The sequence below is a fragment of the Bufo bufo genome, chromosome 3, assembly GCF_905171765.1.
Source record: "Bufo bufo chromosome 3, aBufBuf1.1, whole genome shotgun sequence".
In the NCBI taxonomy this organism is placed as follows: Eukaryota; Metazoa; Chordata; class Amphibia; order Anura; family Bufonidae; genus Bufo; species Bufo bufo.
This window is the reverse complement of record NC_053391.1, coordinates 224,052,005-224,067,494: the sequence shown is the minus strand read 5'-3', so window position 1 is coordinate 224,067,494 and position 15,490 is coordinate 224,052,005. Positions and strand designations below refer to the sequence as shown.

At 44.0% G+C, this 15,490-nt stretch overlaps 1 protein-coding gene across 1 annotated transcript in view; it reads right to left on the bottom strand.

Annotated features, from left to right (window-relative positions):
* DSTYK (dual serine/threonine and tyrosine protein kinase) overlaps positions 1-15,490 on the bottom strand; it is a 103,419-nt gene that overhangs the window by 34,948 nt on the left and 52,981 nt on the right. Inside the window, exon 3 of the mRNA XM_040423984.1 lies at positions 3,751-4,405. Coding sequence (XP_040279918.1) covers positions 3,751-4,405 — 655 coding nt within the window. The remainder of the gene's footprint in view (positions 1-3,750; positions 4,406-15,490) is intronic.

Sequence of the window (15,490 nt, the reverse complement as noted above, 5' to 3'; positions counted from 1 at the left end):
CAGAATATAGTCAATTCTCGATAGCGCTCCTCTAGCGGGGGTAAAACAGGAGTATTCCCTCAGCTGCGGGTTTCTAAGTCTCCACAGATCCAGCCATCCCATCTCTGCCGCAATTCTAAATAGTGTGGTAACCGAAGGAATCTCAGCCACCCTCAACCCAGGTGCGCGATGTCTGTCTAGCTCCTCCTGCATAACCATATTAAAGTCCCCCATGCAGAGTAACCGGGCCGAAGGATATTGCGCTGCAAATCCCAATGTTGTCTGAAGAAGTGAGACCCTAGCCGGAGGGGGATTATATAGGTTAATAACACAAGGTATATGATTAATGAATCCATACACCAACAGATATTGACCTTCAGGGTCCGCGATTGATTGCTGCGGTTCCCATATGAGACCCTTACGAACCAAAATGGCCGCTCCTCTAGAGTGCGAGGTACCGTATGACTGTAGAGACCATTGCAAGCACTGTTTAACGATTCTGTGCCCAGTGTCAACTGTCAAGTGAGTTTCTTGAAGTCCTAGAATGTGAGGGCTATATCGTCTTATATGCGGAAAAAAACGCAATTCTCTTATTCGGAGCCCCCAAGCCTCTCACAATTCAGGACATCACTACTAGAGACCCCATAATCTAAACATAGGGTTTCCCCCAGTATAATACAGAATCTTGCTGGAAAGGAGGGGATCCCTCCGTATCGTAAGTAACTGTCTCATTCCCAACCCGTTCAGAGTACTGAGATGACCATGCCTTCAATAACATAAGAAACACATAACATGTGAGAAACGAACATCTCTAAATATACATCCAGTGCATACATTATAGTGTTAGTTTCGTGGCAATGTATTCGGGGACCGGTACAGGAAGAAAAGGGTATTGAGCCCTTGGTGGCCGAGCATTCCCTGTACATTGTAATAGTACAGCTGCAGGTGCAAGTAATAACAGATAAGTATATATATATATATATATATATATATATATATATGCATATCTAGACCTTCCTTGACTTATCTATCAACAACAGAAACTGGCTTGAGGGTTTCAGTGGTCTGGTAACAAAAAGCATCACATCTTATGCTAGTGAGGTGGAAGTTTGCACCATTATATGAATATAAACTTAGTGGCAAGGCACTCATATCGCGCAGTATAGCGCCGAAAAAATACTTCTAGCTCAGATCTGATATCGCAATTAGCGAGGTCTTGGGCGCCTGGAGATCCAGTCCTCCAGTCTTTTTCATCGACCCGAAAGAAGCGGTCTGTCCCCATCAATCACACGGAGACGTGCTGGGTAGGCCATTGAGTATTGCAAATTCAATTCTCTGAGGCGTCTCTTAACTGAAACAAAAAGGTGGCCCTCTTCTTTTGCAAATCCGCAGAAAAGTCTGGGAATGATACGTTGGCATTATCATGCATCAGCTCTCCCTTACTCCTCACTTGGCTGAGGATTAAGTCCCGGTCCCTCCAATTGAGCAGGCGGGCTAGCAAAGGCCTCAGCGGGGCTCCCGGGGGAGGTGGTCTGGCAGGGATCCTGTGCGCCCTTTCAACGGCATATGCCACGGAGAATGCGGCTTCAGGGAACTGGGCCTTAAACCATACCTCCAAGAAGTTGGCAGGATCTCGCCCCTCCGCTCTTTCAGGTAAGCCCAGGATCCTCACATTGTTGAGCCGGGCCCGATTCTCAAGGTCGTCACACTTCTGCCGCCACAGCCCAACAGATCGCTCAACCTCCTGTATTCTCGAGTCCAGCGGTCTAGTATAATCTTCCAGTGCAGACACGCGATCCACCGCCTGCTTCATTCTCTCCCTCAGCTGATGTACGTCCTGCCTCAGCAGGCCCAAGTCCACCCGCACCTCCTCGATTTTACATGTGAGGGAGGACTGGCAGGAGGAGATTGCTGTTAGGAGCTGTTCTGACATCACTTTCAATGTGATCTCAGGTTCCCCAGCATCTTCAGGCTCCATCTGCTGTGCGGGCTGCCCGCGCGTCACCGATGCACGTGGAGTGGCGGGAGCCGCGGCTCCATGTTGATTTTCCTGGCAGGCATACTCCTTGAGCTTTTCAGCCGCGGACTGTGCCTTGCTAGGACCCATATCGTGTTGTCTGGGCTTCCGCCTTCTCCTCTGCACTTGCCACTCAAAATTTGAAGTAGGCAGCTTGGCAGGATTAGTCAGGATTCAGTACAGGGAACGGAGCCGCTCTTAAGTGCGTGCGCTCATGCCGGCAGTTAGCCACGCCCCCCCCCAGATTATTATGCTTTTAATTGGGGCATGCCACAGGCAATGGGAGCAGAACAATTAATATTAAAGGGTTTTCCAAGATTTTTTTTTTTTTTTACTGATTACCTATTCTCTGGATAGGCCATCAATATCTGATCTGTGAGGGTCTGACACCGATCAGCTGTTTTGAGAAGGCACCAGTGCTCCTGTGAGTGCTATGGCCTTCTTGCAGCTTTCCAAGCACAGCGTTGCACACTGTATAGCGGATGTGCTTGGTATTGCGCTCAACCCCATTTTCTTCAATGGGGCTGAGCTGCTCCTAGGCTATGGGATTGACGAACAAATATAGTCACTTGCCTAGGAATAGGAAAAGCTGTGAGAAGGCCATGGCGCTCACAGGACGCCCGGGGTGATCAATTGTAAAAACCTGGAGAACCCCTTTTGCTATCTGTTACCATGGAGATGCATAGTGGCTGTAGAAACAAACCATGAAAAAAATAAAAATAAATGAAAATTCAAATTTTTTTTCTTCATTTTAACAGCACTGAAAGATTACAAATGTTTGTTTGTGAAGATGTACAGATCGATCCCTTTGGGGTTCACACAAGCGATAAACTGAAAAAATTATTATTCCATTAACCGATTTTAGGCTAAACAGTTCTGGCAAAGGAATAGCTTGCCGGAGTTAATCGCATCCGGCATAGCCGGAAAATGCTACAGCACTGCCGGACCCCATTGAATATAATGGGACCTTGCGTCCATTGATGCCGGAAACAGGCCAGATCCCAGTCAGGTCCTATTGTAGTCAATGGGGCCTGGTGCTGCTGCTATAGTTTCCGGTATAACTTTTTATTTAGTTATGGCATTGACACAGAAAAAGATATTGGCCAGATAACCCCTTTAAATCTATTTTTCAGTAATGACTGATGATCCAGGGGTCAGCAAAACTCCTCCCAATATGGTAATCACAATAAGACCTTGGATGAATGACACTAAGATCACTGATCTCACAGGACAAAGTCTGTGCTGACCAGTGAGAAGTCAGTCCCTACTAGTTGGAACACTCCAACCTCACAATTTTGATATAACTAGGATACAGATATTTTAATGATCATCTTTAGTTGTTAATGAATAAAACCCATGTCCCACGGTTACAATATACTCTACAGCAGGGGTGCACAACGTTTCCTGGTTGGGGGCCACATTGCCAGACTGAACCAATGACGAGGGCCGAAATTAAAATTTTAAGGTGTATTAACAACTGAAACTTATGGCATATTGAACACACATTACATAACATTAATGTCTAGTTACACTTCCAGGACTCCCATCTAAAAGGGAGAAATACATGAAAAATACATGTGAGCAGCCACAAGACATAGGCATACATGTCTGTTACCAGATAGTTGGGGGCCGCACAGAATGGTATCAAGGGCCGCATGTGGCCCCCGGGCCACAGGTTGTGCACCCCTGCTCTACAGTGACCAACTCCTTGTCTGTGCCCCCTACAGTGCATCAGGACTATAGTAAATACCAACCTTTGAATTCCATGTTGGCAGCATCCTCCAGGAGTTGCTCCCTCATGCTGTTCAGAGTTTCCACAATCATGTCCTTCAGTTCTTCTTGTTTGCGATCAGAGATCCGCATGAGAGATTCGTAAAGCTCACTCTCCTTCTGGCGGGTGTATTCTAGTCTCTTAGGAGTAATCTGAAGATCTCTCCTCATGTCGAAAGCCTTATTGATAAACAAGTCTAAGCAACGACTGTGCACCATATTAAGGACCATTGCTGCATCAACTAGGTGCATCTGCAGCACTTGCCGGGAGAAACTGCCGAGTTGACGCAACTTCTCAAACTGTTCAACCAGAACATTTGGGGCTGGACTACCAGACCCTGCAGCTCCACAGCTACATAAACCTCTTTTCAGAAAGCCAAGTTCTGTCAACTGCTCGTGTAGTGCTGAGCGCCCACCATCTGAGCTACTTATCAGTTTGTCCTTAGGAGTTGTTCGAATAAAGAAGATCGGAAGTTTATACTTTGTCTTAACATCAGTAAGCTCCTCTTCATCCTGCGTAGATAGGCGGTCCTCACTTATGGTATATAAAACCACTGACTGCACATGGTCAACATAATCTTCCAGGGTAGTGGCTGCAGGTTGAGATCCACGACAAGGAGAAACCACAATGTCAACATCCTGTGGGATAACAAAGAAAAGTTAATGAGAAATGTGGAGATACAGAAGGAGGCCTGGTGGCTTCTACCAGTTCCGAACACCCCTGCTTCATCTTTACTACAAAGAACGTAAACATCAACCCACCTTTAAAGGGGTTTTCCAGGATTACTATAGATTTGCTTATGTAGCTGCTTACCTGATGTACATCTTCCCTATGCTTTTTTTTCCCCCAATTTGGACTCTCCTGACAAAATTCTCACCATTCAAAGTGGCTGTACTTTGATAAATATCTACTACTGACTATATGGATGTAGTCTGCGTACAATGAGAACACTGGATTAAATCCAGAAACAAAACCTTGGGTGATGTGAAATGGTCTTTGGAGTCCTCCACCGGGCACCTCAAAACCTCAATGGTGTGCAAGATTCATCTGCCTCTAAACCCATACTATGTATCTAAAGAATGAAAGCAAAACAATGGCAACAAGTGATGCAAGAAAAAAAAAAGGAAGCGGTTCTTTCCTCATTTAGAAGGTCAGCAGCAAAATAAACGGAATGCAATCAACTTATCTGTCTTCTACATCTTGCTGGATTCCCAAACTAAAGCGATGGTGGACAAACGCCAGCTTCCCAAAAGCCACCAATACTTGACTCAATGATTGTTGCCAAGCAATCAGCTAAAAAAATAAAAAATAAATATTCAAGCATCATTTCTGAAATTGTTAGAAGATGGAAAGCACCAAACGGTCATATTTCCACCTAGATTCTGCCCCACTGTAAAAAAAAAAAAAAAATCCTAACCAGGAGCAGATCACTTGGTTTTACAGACAACGCAGCATCAACATGAAACATGTCTAGTACGGTGTTGGTAAGGCTAGGGCATTGATGGCGAACCTATGGCACGGGTGCCAGAGGCAGCAATCATAGCCCTCTCTGTGGGCACCCGCACCCTGGAGAAAGTCTATGGTGTACCAATATGCCTTAGACTTTTCCTGCCATTCATCAGTGCAGGACATGCTATGAACAGCACAGGCAGCACATTGAATGTAGGCAGGTTATTATAGCTAAATGATAAAGTACATGGAAGATATAGGATATTGGTGTTCAGGTTAAATTGCTGTGTTGGCACTTTGCGATAAATAAAAGGGGTTTTGGGTTGCAGTTTGGGCACTCTGTCTCTAAGAGGTTCACCATCACTGGGCTAGGGCTACATGACTACTTTTTAAAAAAAAAAATTTTTATGACTATGCATTGGCGTATGATGTCAAATTTAGCAAGTGTCTTTTATTTAAAAAGTTGCAGTTAGTAAATCTGACATCTGTGCCCACTTTTCAAAACTGGAATGAGTGATGTAAAAAAGCAAAAGTTTGCACAAATGTTTTTGCGCAAAGAAGTCCAAAAAGTAAAAAAAATAAAATAATATTCTGTGACATTTTGAACCCTGGAGTTCTGGAGTGTGGGGACTGATAAATTTCCCCTCAACAAGCACTAATGTCAGCCACAGACTCCAAAGGGTTAAAAAAAAATCTGCAGGCAGTAATTCCCCGTTTCTCCCCCTCTTTCTACTCTGCAACAGTCTGCCTGCGCCTTTTGTAAATTACAAAGCCCAAATCCGAAAGACTTGTATTTACTGGTGCCTGCAGACACAGCTCAACAAAGCTGGTTGCAGTATCGGAGAGTGATTGCGCCACTTTATAACTTTCCAAAAGGAAATTCATCTTCTATGCCGGGGGAAGGGGAGGGAGGGGATTGCATGAGAGCGAGAGATGGGACAGATGAGTCAGACTCAGGACCGTTATACAAAGGAGGAAGCCAGAGCTCAAAAACAAAAAAAGGAGAAGCAAAGCAGCATGAAAACCAACGAGAGAATGCAGAAATAAACTGTTCTGAGCAAGACGTTTGCCGAGTTTATTGGAAAAATACATTCACTGGGAACTTTCCAGCCCTCGTCCATGAGGCGTATACCTGACTGGAAACACTCTGTATGTACTCATGTAACACAGCGTATGAACACCAGTTTTACACTAGACTGCTGATACCGCTAGACGGCAACCGCAAGATCGCACTGTGACATGACGAGTAACGGCTGCGAATGTAGTCACTAAACATGTCAGACACTAAACATCCAAACCGGCTGAATTTTTGGTTACAGATCACACAGAATTCAAAGCAAGCCGTGCATGATAGAAATGTCTTTCTTTTAGGTCGCCTGCACTCGTTTACACTTTTTCTGCGCAGAATCCAGTGTGGAAAAACTCTGCACGACTGCTGTCCGGATTTCTAAATCCTCAGCATGTCAATTATGTTTGTGGTTTTAGTTTCAGATTTCACCATTTTCAAATGAGGGGATTGGTTCATTTTTTCCATCACATTATACATTGCTCGTTTCCATGGTTACGACTAGGGATCGGCCGATTATCGGAAGTACCGATATTATTGGCCGATATTCAGGATTTTGTACATTATCGGTATCGGCATCTAACCTTGCCGATATACCGATAATGCGTATAAAGCGAATACTAGTGAGCGCTTCCATTATGGAAGCGTGCACTAGTATGCATCGGGAGCAGGGAAGAAGCGCAGAAAGCGCTTCCGATACTCACCCTCCCTGGTCGTCTTTGATGGGGCCCGCGCTGCACTATCCTGATCCCGTACAGTGTCAGGACGTAGTGCACGCAGGTGACAGTGCAGCGCGGGCCGGAGAACACAAGGGAGCGAGACACCGGACCCGGAGATGAAGAGGAGCTGCGGCACAGGAGAGGTGAGGAGTTTTTTATTTTATTCATCTGAGGTCTGATCAGGGTGAATTTTATTTAAATCAAAATGATTTAAATCACTAGTCAGTAAGGCTTGATTTAAATCATAGTTTTCTACATAAAGACTAATTCTTGCTGGTATAACTTATAATATGCAAGTAGATGAAGATTTTTAGAACAACAACAACAACAACTTTTCATATTAGGTTGATTCTGCATTCATAGATTTGTAGAAGTTAGGATTAAGGTATTTTTCTCAACGCTGCAAAAGTAAACCAAGCATCTGTGATATTGGGCAGTTTCTCTGCCTACAAGATATTAATTTTACAAAAACCTCTGGAAGAGCATGACTTTGTGAATGGATTAATGGAATTTATTTACCAAAAAAATTACACATATAGAAACACAGAATGTGTCGGCAGATAAGAACCATTTGGCCCATCTAGTCTGCCCAATATACTGAATACTATGGATAGCCCCTGGCCCTATCTTATATGAAGGATGTCCTTATGCCTATCCCATGCATGCTTAAACCCCTTCACTGTATTTGCAGCTACCACTTCTGCAGGATGGCTATTCCATGCATCCACTACTCTCTCAGTAAAGTAATACTTCCTTATATTACTTTCAAACCTTTGCCCCTCTAATTTAAAACTATGTCCTCTTGTGGTAGTTTTTCTTCTTTTAAATATTCTCTCCTCTTTTACCTTGTTGATTCCCTTTATGTATTTAAAAGTTTCTATCATATCCCCTCTGTCTCGTCTTTCTTCCAAGCTATACATGTTAAGGTCATTTAATCTTTCCTGGTAAGTTTTATCCTGCAATCCATGTACCAGTTTAGTAGCTCTTCTCTGAACTCTCTCTAGAGTATCTATATCCTTCTGGAGATATGGCCTCCAGTACTGCGCACAATACTCCAAATGAGGTCTCACTAGTGCTCTGTAGAGCGGCATGAGCACCTCCCTCTTTCTACTGGTAATTCCTCTCCCTATACACCCAAGCATTCTGCTAGCATTTCCTGCTGCTCTATGACATTGTCTGCCTACCTTTAAGTCTTCAGAAATAATGACCCCTAAATCCCTTTCCTCAGATACTGAGGTTAGGACTGTATCACTGATTTTATATTCTGCTCTTGGGTTTTTACGCCCCAGGTGTATTATCTTGCACTTATCAACATTAAATTTTAGTTGCCAGATTTTTGACCATTCCTCTAGTTTTCCTAAATCCTTTTCCATTTGGTGTATCCCTCCAGGAACATCAACCCTGTTACAAATCTTTGTGTTATCAGCAAAAAGACACACCTTACCATCGAGGTTTTCTGCAATATATATTAAACAATATGGGTCCCAGAACAGATCCCTGAGGTACCCCACTGGTAACAAGACCTTGGTCTGAATATACTCCATTGACTACAACCCTCTGTTGTCTGTCCCTCAGCCACTGCCTAATCCATTCAACAATATGGGAGTCCACGTACAGCCTTATTCTACATAATTAAAAAAGTAATATTTATCAGCCTGAAAGTTCACGGATTATCGGTATCGGCTCCAAAAAAAATTAAAAAAAATCTATATCGGTCAATCCCTAGTTACGACCACCCTGCAATCCAGCAGCAGTGGTCGTGCTTGTAGGAAAAAGCACCAGAATGTGTACTTACACGGTCCCGGCCACCAGAGAGGACGGTGCTTTTTCCTATAGTGTACAAGCACGGCCACCACTGCTGGATTGCAGGGTGGTTGTAACGATGGAAATGAGCAATGTATAATGTGATGGAAAAATTAACCAAGACAAAGGAAGCAACATGGACAATCACAATACATTAGTAAGTGCCTTGTATTAACTTTCTCTACATAATCAATGCCATTTGCGGAAGTGAGACAACCCCTTTAAGGACATGCCCGACAGAACGTATACACAGCGTATCTCCCAGAATTCCACAGTAGCAAAATCCACACCAAATGGGGTAGATTTTACGTGGAATTCAGCAGTATTGCAAAAGTTGAAACCCACAATATACGGTAAATGCACATCTATCAGAACATTGCAGAAGAGAAAACACATTGCATGCAGGACTTTTGTCTCCGTTCCAAAATCATCTTCTGAGCGGAAAGTTTACGGACCCCATTACAGTCTATGGGGGTCTATGAGGTCCGTAGGCTCCGTTCGGCTCCGTTATGAGCCGAATCCGTCCTTTCCGTTTTCCTGCTCCTACAATGGAGCAGGAGAACGGAAAGGATGAACGCTGATGTGAACATAGCCTAATCCAGTCTAGTCATTCCAGGTAGATTTAGGCTGGTTTCACACGGGCGTTGCGGATTGGGGCCGGATGCGTTCAGTGAAACTCGCACTATTTTGCAAGCAAGTTCAGTCAGTTTCGTCTGCGGTTAGTTGTTCAGTTTTTTCCGCGCGGGTGCAATGCGTTTTGATGCGTTTTTCACGCGCGTGATAAAAAACTGAATGTTTACAAACAACATCTCTTAGCAACCATCAGTGAAAAACACATCGCACCCGCACTTGCTTGCGGATGCAATGCGTTTTTCACGCAGCCCCATTCACTTCTATGGGGCCAGGGCTGCGTGAAAAACACAGAATATAGAACATGCTGCGATTTTCACGCAACGCAGAACTGATGCGTGAAAAACAACGCTCATGTACACAGACCCATTGAAATGAATGGGTCAGGATTCAGTGCGGGTGCTATGCGTTCACGTCACACATTGCACCCACGCGGAAAACCCGCTCGTGTGAAAGGGACCTTAGGCTCCTAGGTTATGCCAACTAGGCCAATCCACGAGGATTTTAAATCTGCAGTACTTTAAATTTAGGACTCATGCACACAAACGTGTGTGCCCCGTGCTTTTATTGCGTCCCCTTATACAGCGGGTCCGCAATGTACGGGCGCCGGTCCTGTGCACTCCTTATCACGGATGCGGACCTGCAAGATATGGAGCAGTGCATGTCCTAATTTTGTGCAGTGCGGACTGTCTCTTGCGGTCACGGACCCACTCAAGTCAATGGGTCTGCATGCGCAAACGGCGTGCACACACGTTCGTGCGCATAAGCCCTTGTGCTGCAGATTTCCACAACGGAGTTCACCTCTTCCCATGTTAACCTAACTAATTCTGCTGTGGAATCTGCCTTGTGTGATTTTTCAACATGCTCAAATCAAGGGAGAGAAGCCGTCAGGACTAGAAGTGCTTCTCCTAGGACAGTGATGGCTAACCTCCGGCACTCCAGCTGTGGTGAAACTACAACTCCCAGCATGCTCCATTCATTTCTATGGAGTTCTGAGAACAGCCAAGCAAGTGTGCATCTTGGGCGTTGTAGTTTTACCGCAGCTGGAGTGCCAGAGGTTAGCCATCACAGGCTTAGGAGTTCCCATTTAGGAGACCAGCACTGGGAGAGTCCAGTTCAATGCAGCTAAATGACACTCAGGGAGAGGCGCTGATTTTCACACGTTTTCCGCATCAGTTTCAGCACCAGAAATGACTCCAAGCAGCTTCCTATTAATTTCAATGGGAAGCAACCATGTTGATATCACGCCAGAAAAAAGAAGCACCATGCCCTATCTTGGCACGGAATCCATGCTAAATCTCCAACTGAAATGAATGAAAAGCGGGGGGGGAAATTGCTGTTTTAGGTTTGTGCTTTTTTGCAACAAAGCACTATAAGTAAATGCAGTTTTGCACAAAAACACGTAAAAAAAAAAAAAAAAGCCTTTTAAAAAATTAATAAAAATAAATAAAAAATAAAAAAAAAAGCAGGTTCCATGCTGAGGCAGATATTAAAAAAATCTGTTGTGTGAACGTACGGCAAAACCTTATATACAAGGCCTTTTAAAGGGAACCAGTCATGTTGAACATGGTGGCTGAGCTGCAGGCAGCCTGTTCTAGAGCAGGAGGAGCTGAGCAGACTGATATGTAGTTCTAGGGATTCAGTAAATCTTGTAATTTATACATTTAAATTTCAGCTTGTTTTAGCTTTTCAAGTCAAAGAGGTGGTCTTATAGATCAGGAGGAGCTGAGCAGACTGATATATAACAGGCTGCCTGCAGCTCAGACACCATGTTCAACGTGACAGGTTCCCTTTAAACGAGCGCCTATTGACTGCTTTTAATCCACAATTGGCACTTGTTACGGCCTGTGAAAAGTGAACCGCAGGCGACCTGCCCAAGATGCAGATTACAAGTGTTTTTCTGAGCGGATTTTCATGTGGAAAATACAGCAACATAAGGGCTGGAGCACATGAACATATTTTTTGGGCCTCAAAAAATGACTCCGTATCTGTATGTCCACATGGCCGTTACACAAAAAATTTAAAAAAATTATAACATCTATTATTGTCTATATTACGGACCAGGATAGGACTCTATTAGGGGCAAGCCCTTCCGTTCCGCAAAATACAGAATGCACATGGCCAGTCTGAGTTTTGCAGATACACAATTTGCCGACCGCTAAACACCAACAGTTGTGGGCAGGAGCCCTAATACAATAGCAGCAAAGTGAATGAGATCTGACAAATTTTTTCTGTGCGGAAATTTACCTGCCATGTGGCTTTAAAAAAAAAATAAAAAAATCCACAGCATGTACCGGTAGTCATTTTGGGCACCCTAAATATTGTAGTTTTCCCCATAGACTTCAATGGGGATGTTGACAAAACAGAAAATCTGCAACAAATACCCACATCCTTCCAAACCAAAAAAAAAAAAAAAAAAAAAAAAAGTGATTAATAGTGTGGGTTTGATGCACATTTAATGTGGATTTTCTGCATACAAACAGACACCATTTTATTTATTATTCAACCAAAAGAAAAGTCTGGCAAAATCTGTGTTTTTAGCATTTTTACCTATATGGTGCGTTCTAACAGCTGAGGTTTTTTGGGTAAAGTAGCACAAAAAAAAAAACTGCACAGGCCAATGAGTGACATGACTGTGACACCAACCTTTGCATGGTTCTCTCACCACATTTTCACCCTCAATAGTAGGCATCATCTTCCCAGAAATCCTGATGACGTGTTCTTACCATGTACATGTTTATTTGTAGACCATTCCAGGACGTAAGTAATAATAATTTATATCTACTATTTTATGGGAAGAAAATCAGTCCCGTGGGAACAAAGGGCCCTCTGCCCATTACCAGGGAGGAGACAATCACATGCATGGGAGAGAAATGGGAGTGGAGGACGGCAAAGCCAAAATCCACACAGTAAATCTAAATGCTGACAAGGGCCACACAGACAGGTCACAGGAGAAATATGGCCCACATCAGTCTTAAAGTGCCACTACTCCCAGGGCTCCTGCAATAAAGAAGGAGTTTTAAGAGTAAAAAGGAAGGGGGGTTTAGAGACTTCATTTTGCAGAGTGGTCAAATACAGTAGGAATATTCCTAAACATTCAGCACTACAAACATGGCATTGAAATCCAAAGGCTAACCCACTTACTCCACACCAAGCATTGTGAAAGTGGTGCGTCTGGGCAACTGGACGAACCAAATATCACAGTCTATGGGAAATATTAAAAAGTTGTTACTTGCACTGCAAACCCACTGAAATGTCAGATGCTGCGCGTAGTCTTCTACAGACGTTCCGTTTCCTTTAATAGCCACCCTTTGTTTTGGCTTCAAATACTGCATGAAAACGCCAACCGTGGGTTTTCACGTGGACCCGCTCTAGGACTAGGTCTATTGAATGAAGCTAAACCTTGAGCAGGCTCTCGCTGCGGCGCTATGAGGGGTCCACGTGGTAACTATGCCAAGAATGGACCTGTAGATTCTTGCTGCGGTCTTGAAAACTGTGCGGCAAAAACCCTTAGCCGTGCAAAACAATGGGAGGCACCGAATCCGCTCTGAAACTCGCACCCAAAAGCCTTCATCTGTGCATGGCCCCCTACAGATTTTCATGCAGAAAAAAAAAATGCAGCATAATACAGTACCAACAGATTTTGTGGTACTGTATTGAAGAAATTGAGATTTGTCAAATGTCAAGTAGACTTTGCTTTCTTTTCTTCCAAGCGGAAATTGACCTGCCGTTTGTGCCATTCCGCACCTTACGTGGAGGGTTTTTCCACATAGACTTAAATAAAGCAAAAAAAAATATAAAAAATATTTAAAAAATTACCAATATCCTATAAATTGCGGACAGGCAGTCTATCCTTGCACCAGATTTATCATGGTGAATCAGGCTGCATGATAAATCTGGTGCAGGAATAGACACGTTTTACGGACATAACTATTGGTTGGCTTAGGCTACTTTCACACTAGCGTTTTTTTGCGGATCCGCCATGGATCTGCAAAAACACTTTCGTTACCATAATACAACCGCATGCATCCACCATGAACGGATCCGGTTGTATTAGGTCTTATATAGCCATGACGGATCAGTCATAAACACCATTGAAAGTCAATGGGGGACGGATCCATTTTCTATTATGCCAGATTGTGTCATAGAAAACGGATCCGTCCTGATTGACTTACATTGTGTGTCAGAACAGATCCGTTTGGCTCCGCATACTAGGACGGACAGAAAAACGCTGCAAGCAGCGTTCTGGTGTCCGCCTCCAGAGCGGAATGGAGATTGAATGGAGACAAACTGATGCATTCTGAGCGGATCCTTTTCCATTCAGAATGCATTAGGGCAAAACTGATCTGTTTTGGACCGCTTGTAAGAGCCCTGAACGGATCTCAACGAAAAGCCAAAACACTAGTGTGAAAGTAGCCTTACTGCAAGACAGAATTTTATGCCAATTTTGGTGCAAAGTGGTGCACCTTAGGCAACTACCCCTTTCCCACATACAACACACTTTCTAATAAGCTCTGTCCCCTTTTCAAGCATGTCAGAAAAACGTGCCAGTTTTTATACAGATTTTAGGTGCAGACAAAATAATAAATATGGGTCAGTGTGTTTTCCCACTAAAAAACGCCACTTCGTTAACAAAAATGATAGGAGCAAAGAAAAAAAAAAAAAAAAAAAAAAGCTGTGTGTGTCCTACATTTAAAATCTCCCACAGACCGTCACCTAACATCTGGAGCTGGTGTGTTTACCACAAAATATCCACTAAGAATGCAAAAACCTATGTGTGAACGCACCCTAAAGCTGGCCCTACACATTAGATGAAACCACCATTTTCAATTCTCCAACGGCCTATGTCAGGAGTAAGATGGGTAAGGCATGTTGGATTTTCAATAGGCCTGATCCTTTTGTTCTCAAGGAAGAGAAGCCACCTGGACAGGTTTTGTTCCGCATACATGCGCCCTGATCTGAACCCAGCATGCATGTGTTTGGGGGAAGGGGGGGAGCCTGAATGTGCCGTCTTATGCCTCACTTACATGTCAGCGTTTGATCAGTGATTTTAGAGCCAAAACCAGTTGCGGCTCTAAACACAGAACAGGAGCAGATCTTTCCCTTATACCTTCTGTCTGTGGAGGCTCCAATCCTGGTTTTGGCTCACAATCACTGACGTGTGAATGAGGCTTTAGGGGTAAGGCCACCTTAAAGTGGTTGCACCAAGACACAGGATAAGAGATAACGGTCTGATCAGCGGGGGTCCAACCACTGAGGCACTCTTCCATCAATGAAGCAGCAGAAACGCACACGAGTCTAGTGCTCCATACAACTCTACAAGGCTGGCGAAGATAGCCAAGTACAAGGGCTTGGCTATCTCCAGTGCTCCCACAGAGCTGGATGGAGCAGTGGACACGCTCCCAATCTAGGGCTCAGCACGGGCCCTGTAGCAAGGCCCCAACGAATCAGACAATTGTAGATGGTGGATAACTTGTTGTCATAGGACAATGCCTTTAAGGCTCCATATTACAGAGCAGTACTGCATTGTGTTTCCATACATTACTGCCATGGTAGGTGTGTGCGCCCTTCATCCTGCTCACACGGCTTGCTAAATGTATCAAAGCTCATTCATGTATTAAAGACAATTTAATTGATAACACCCAGTGATTTTATAAATTCCTAGGAGGAAATGCAATGTCGTAAGAAGATTGCTCCAGAATAGAGACTTCATGAAGAATTCAAACAGTTACGTCAGGAGAGGAGACCGATCTTTTGGGTCTCTTTCAGATGAGCACACCGTGTGTGGAAGTGACGCCCCCTGTGCGAAAGAGATTTCCCATTATGCACACTGCTCATTTCTTAGGAGGACACAGCATTATCATGATTTATAATGCTGTGTGTCTCTGCCTGACCTTACTTCTACAGAATTATAAGTCACAGCATTATGCCAGTACAATTCAGTAGATGCAGATGCAGTGTCCATAACGGGAAATCAAGCACACTCACAGAGCATGATTTCCGCACAGGACACGCTCATTTGAAAGACCAAGTCCTGTACCTGCATCAGTTAGGCA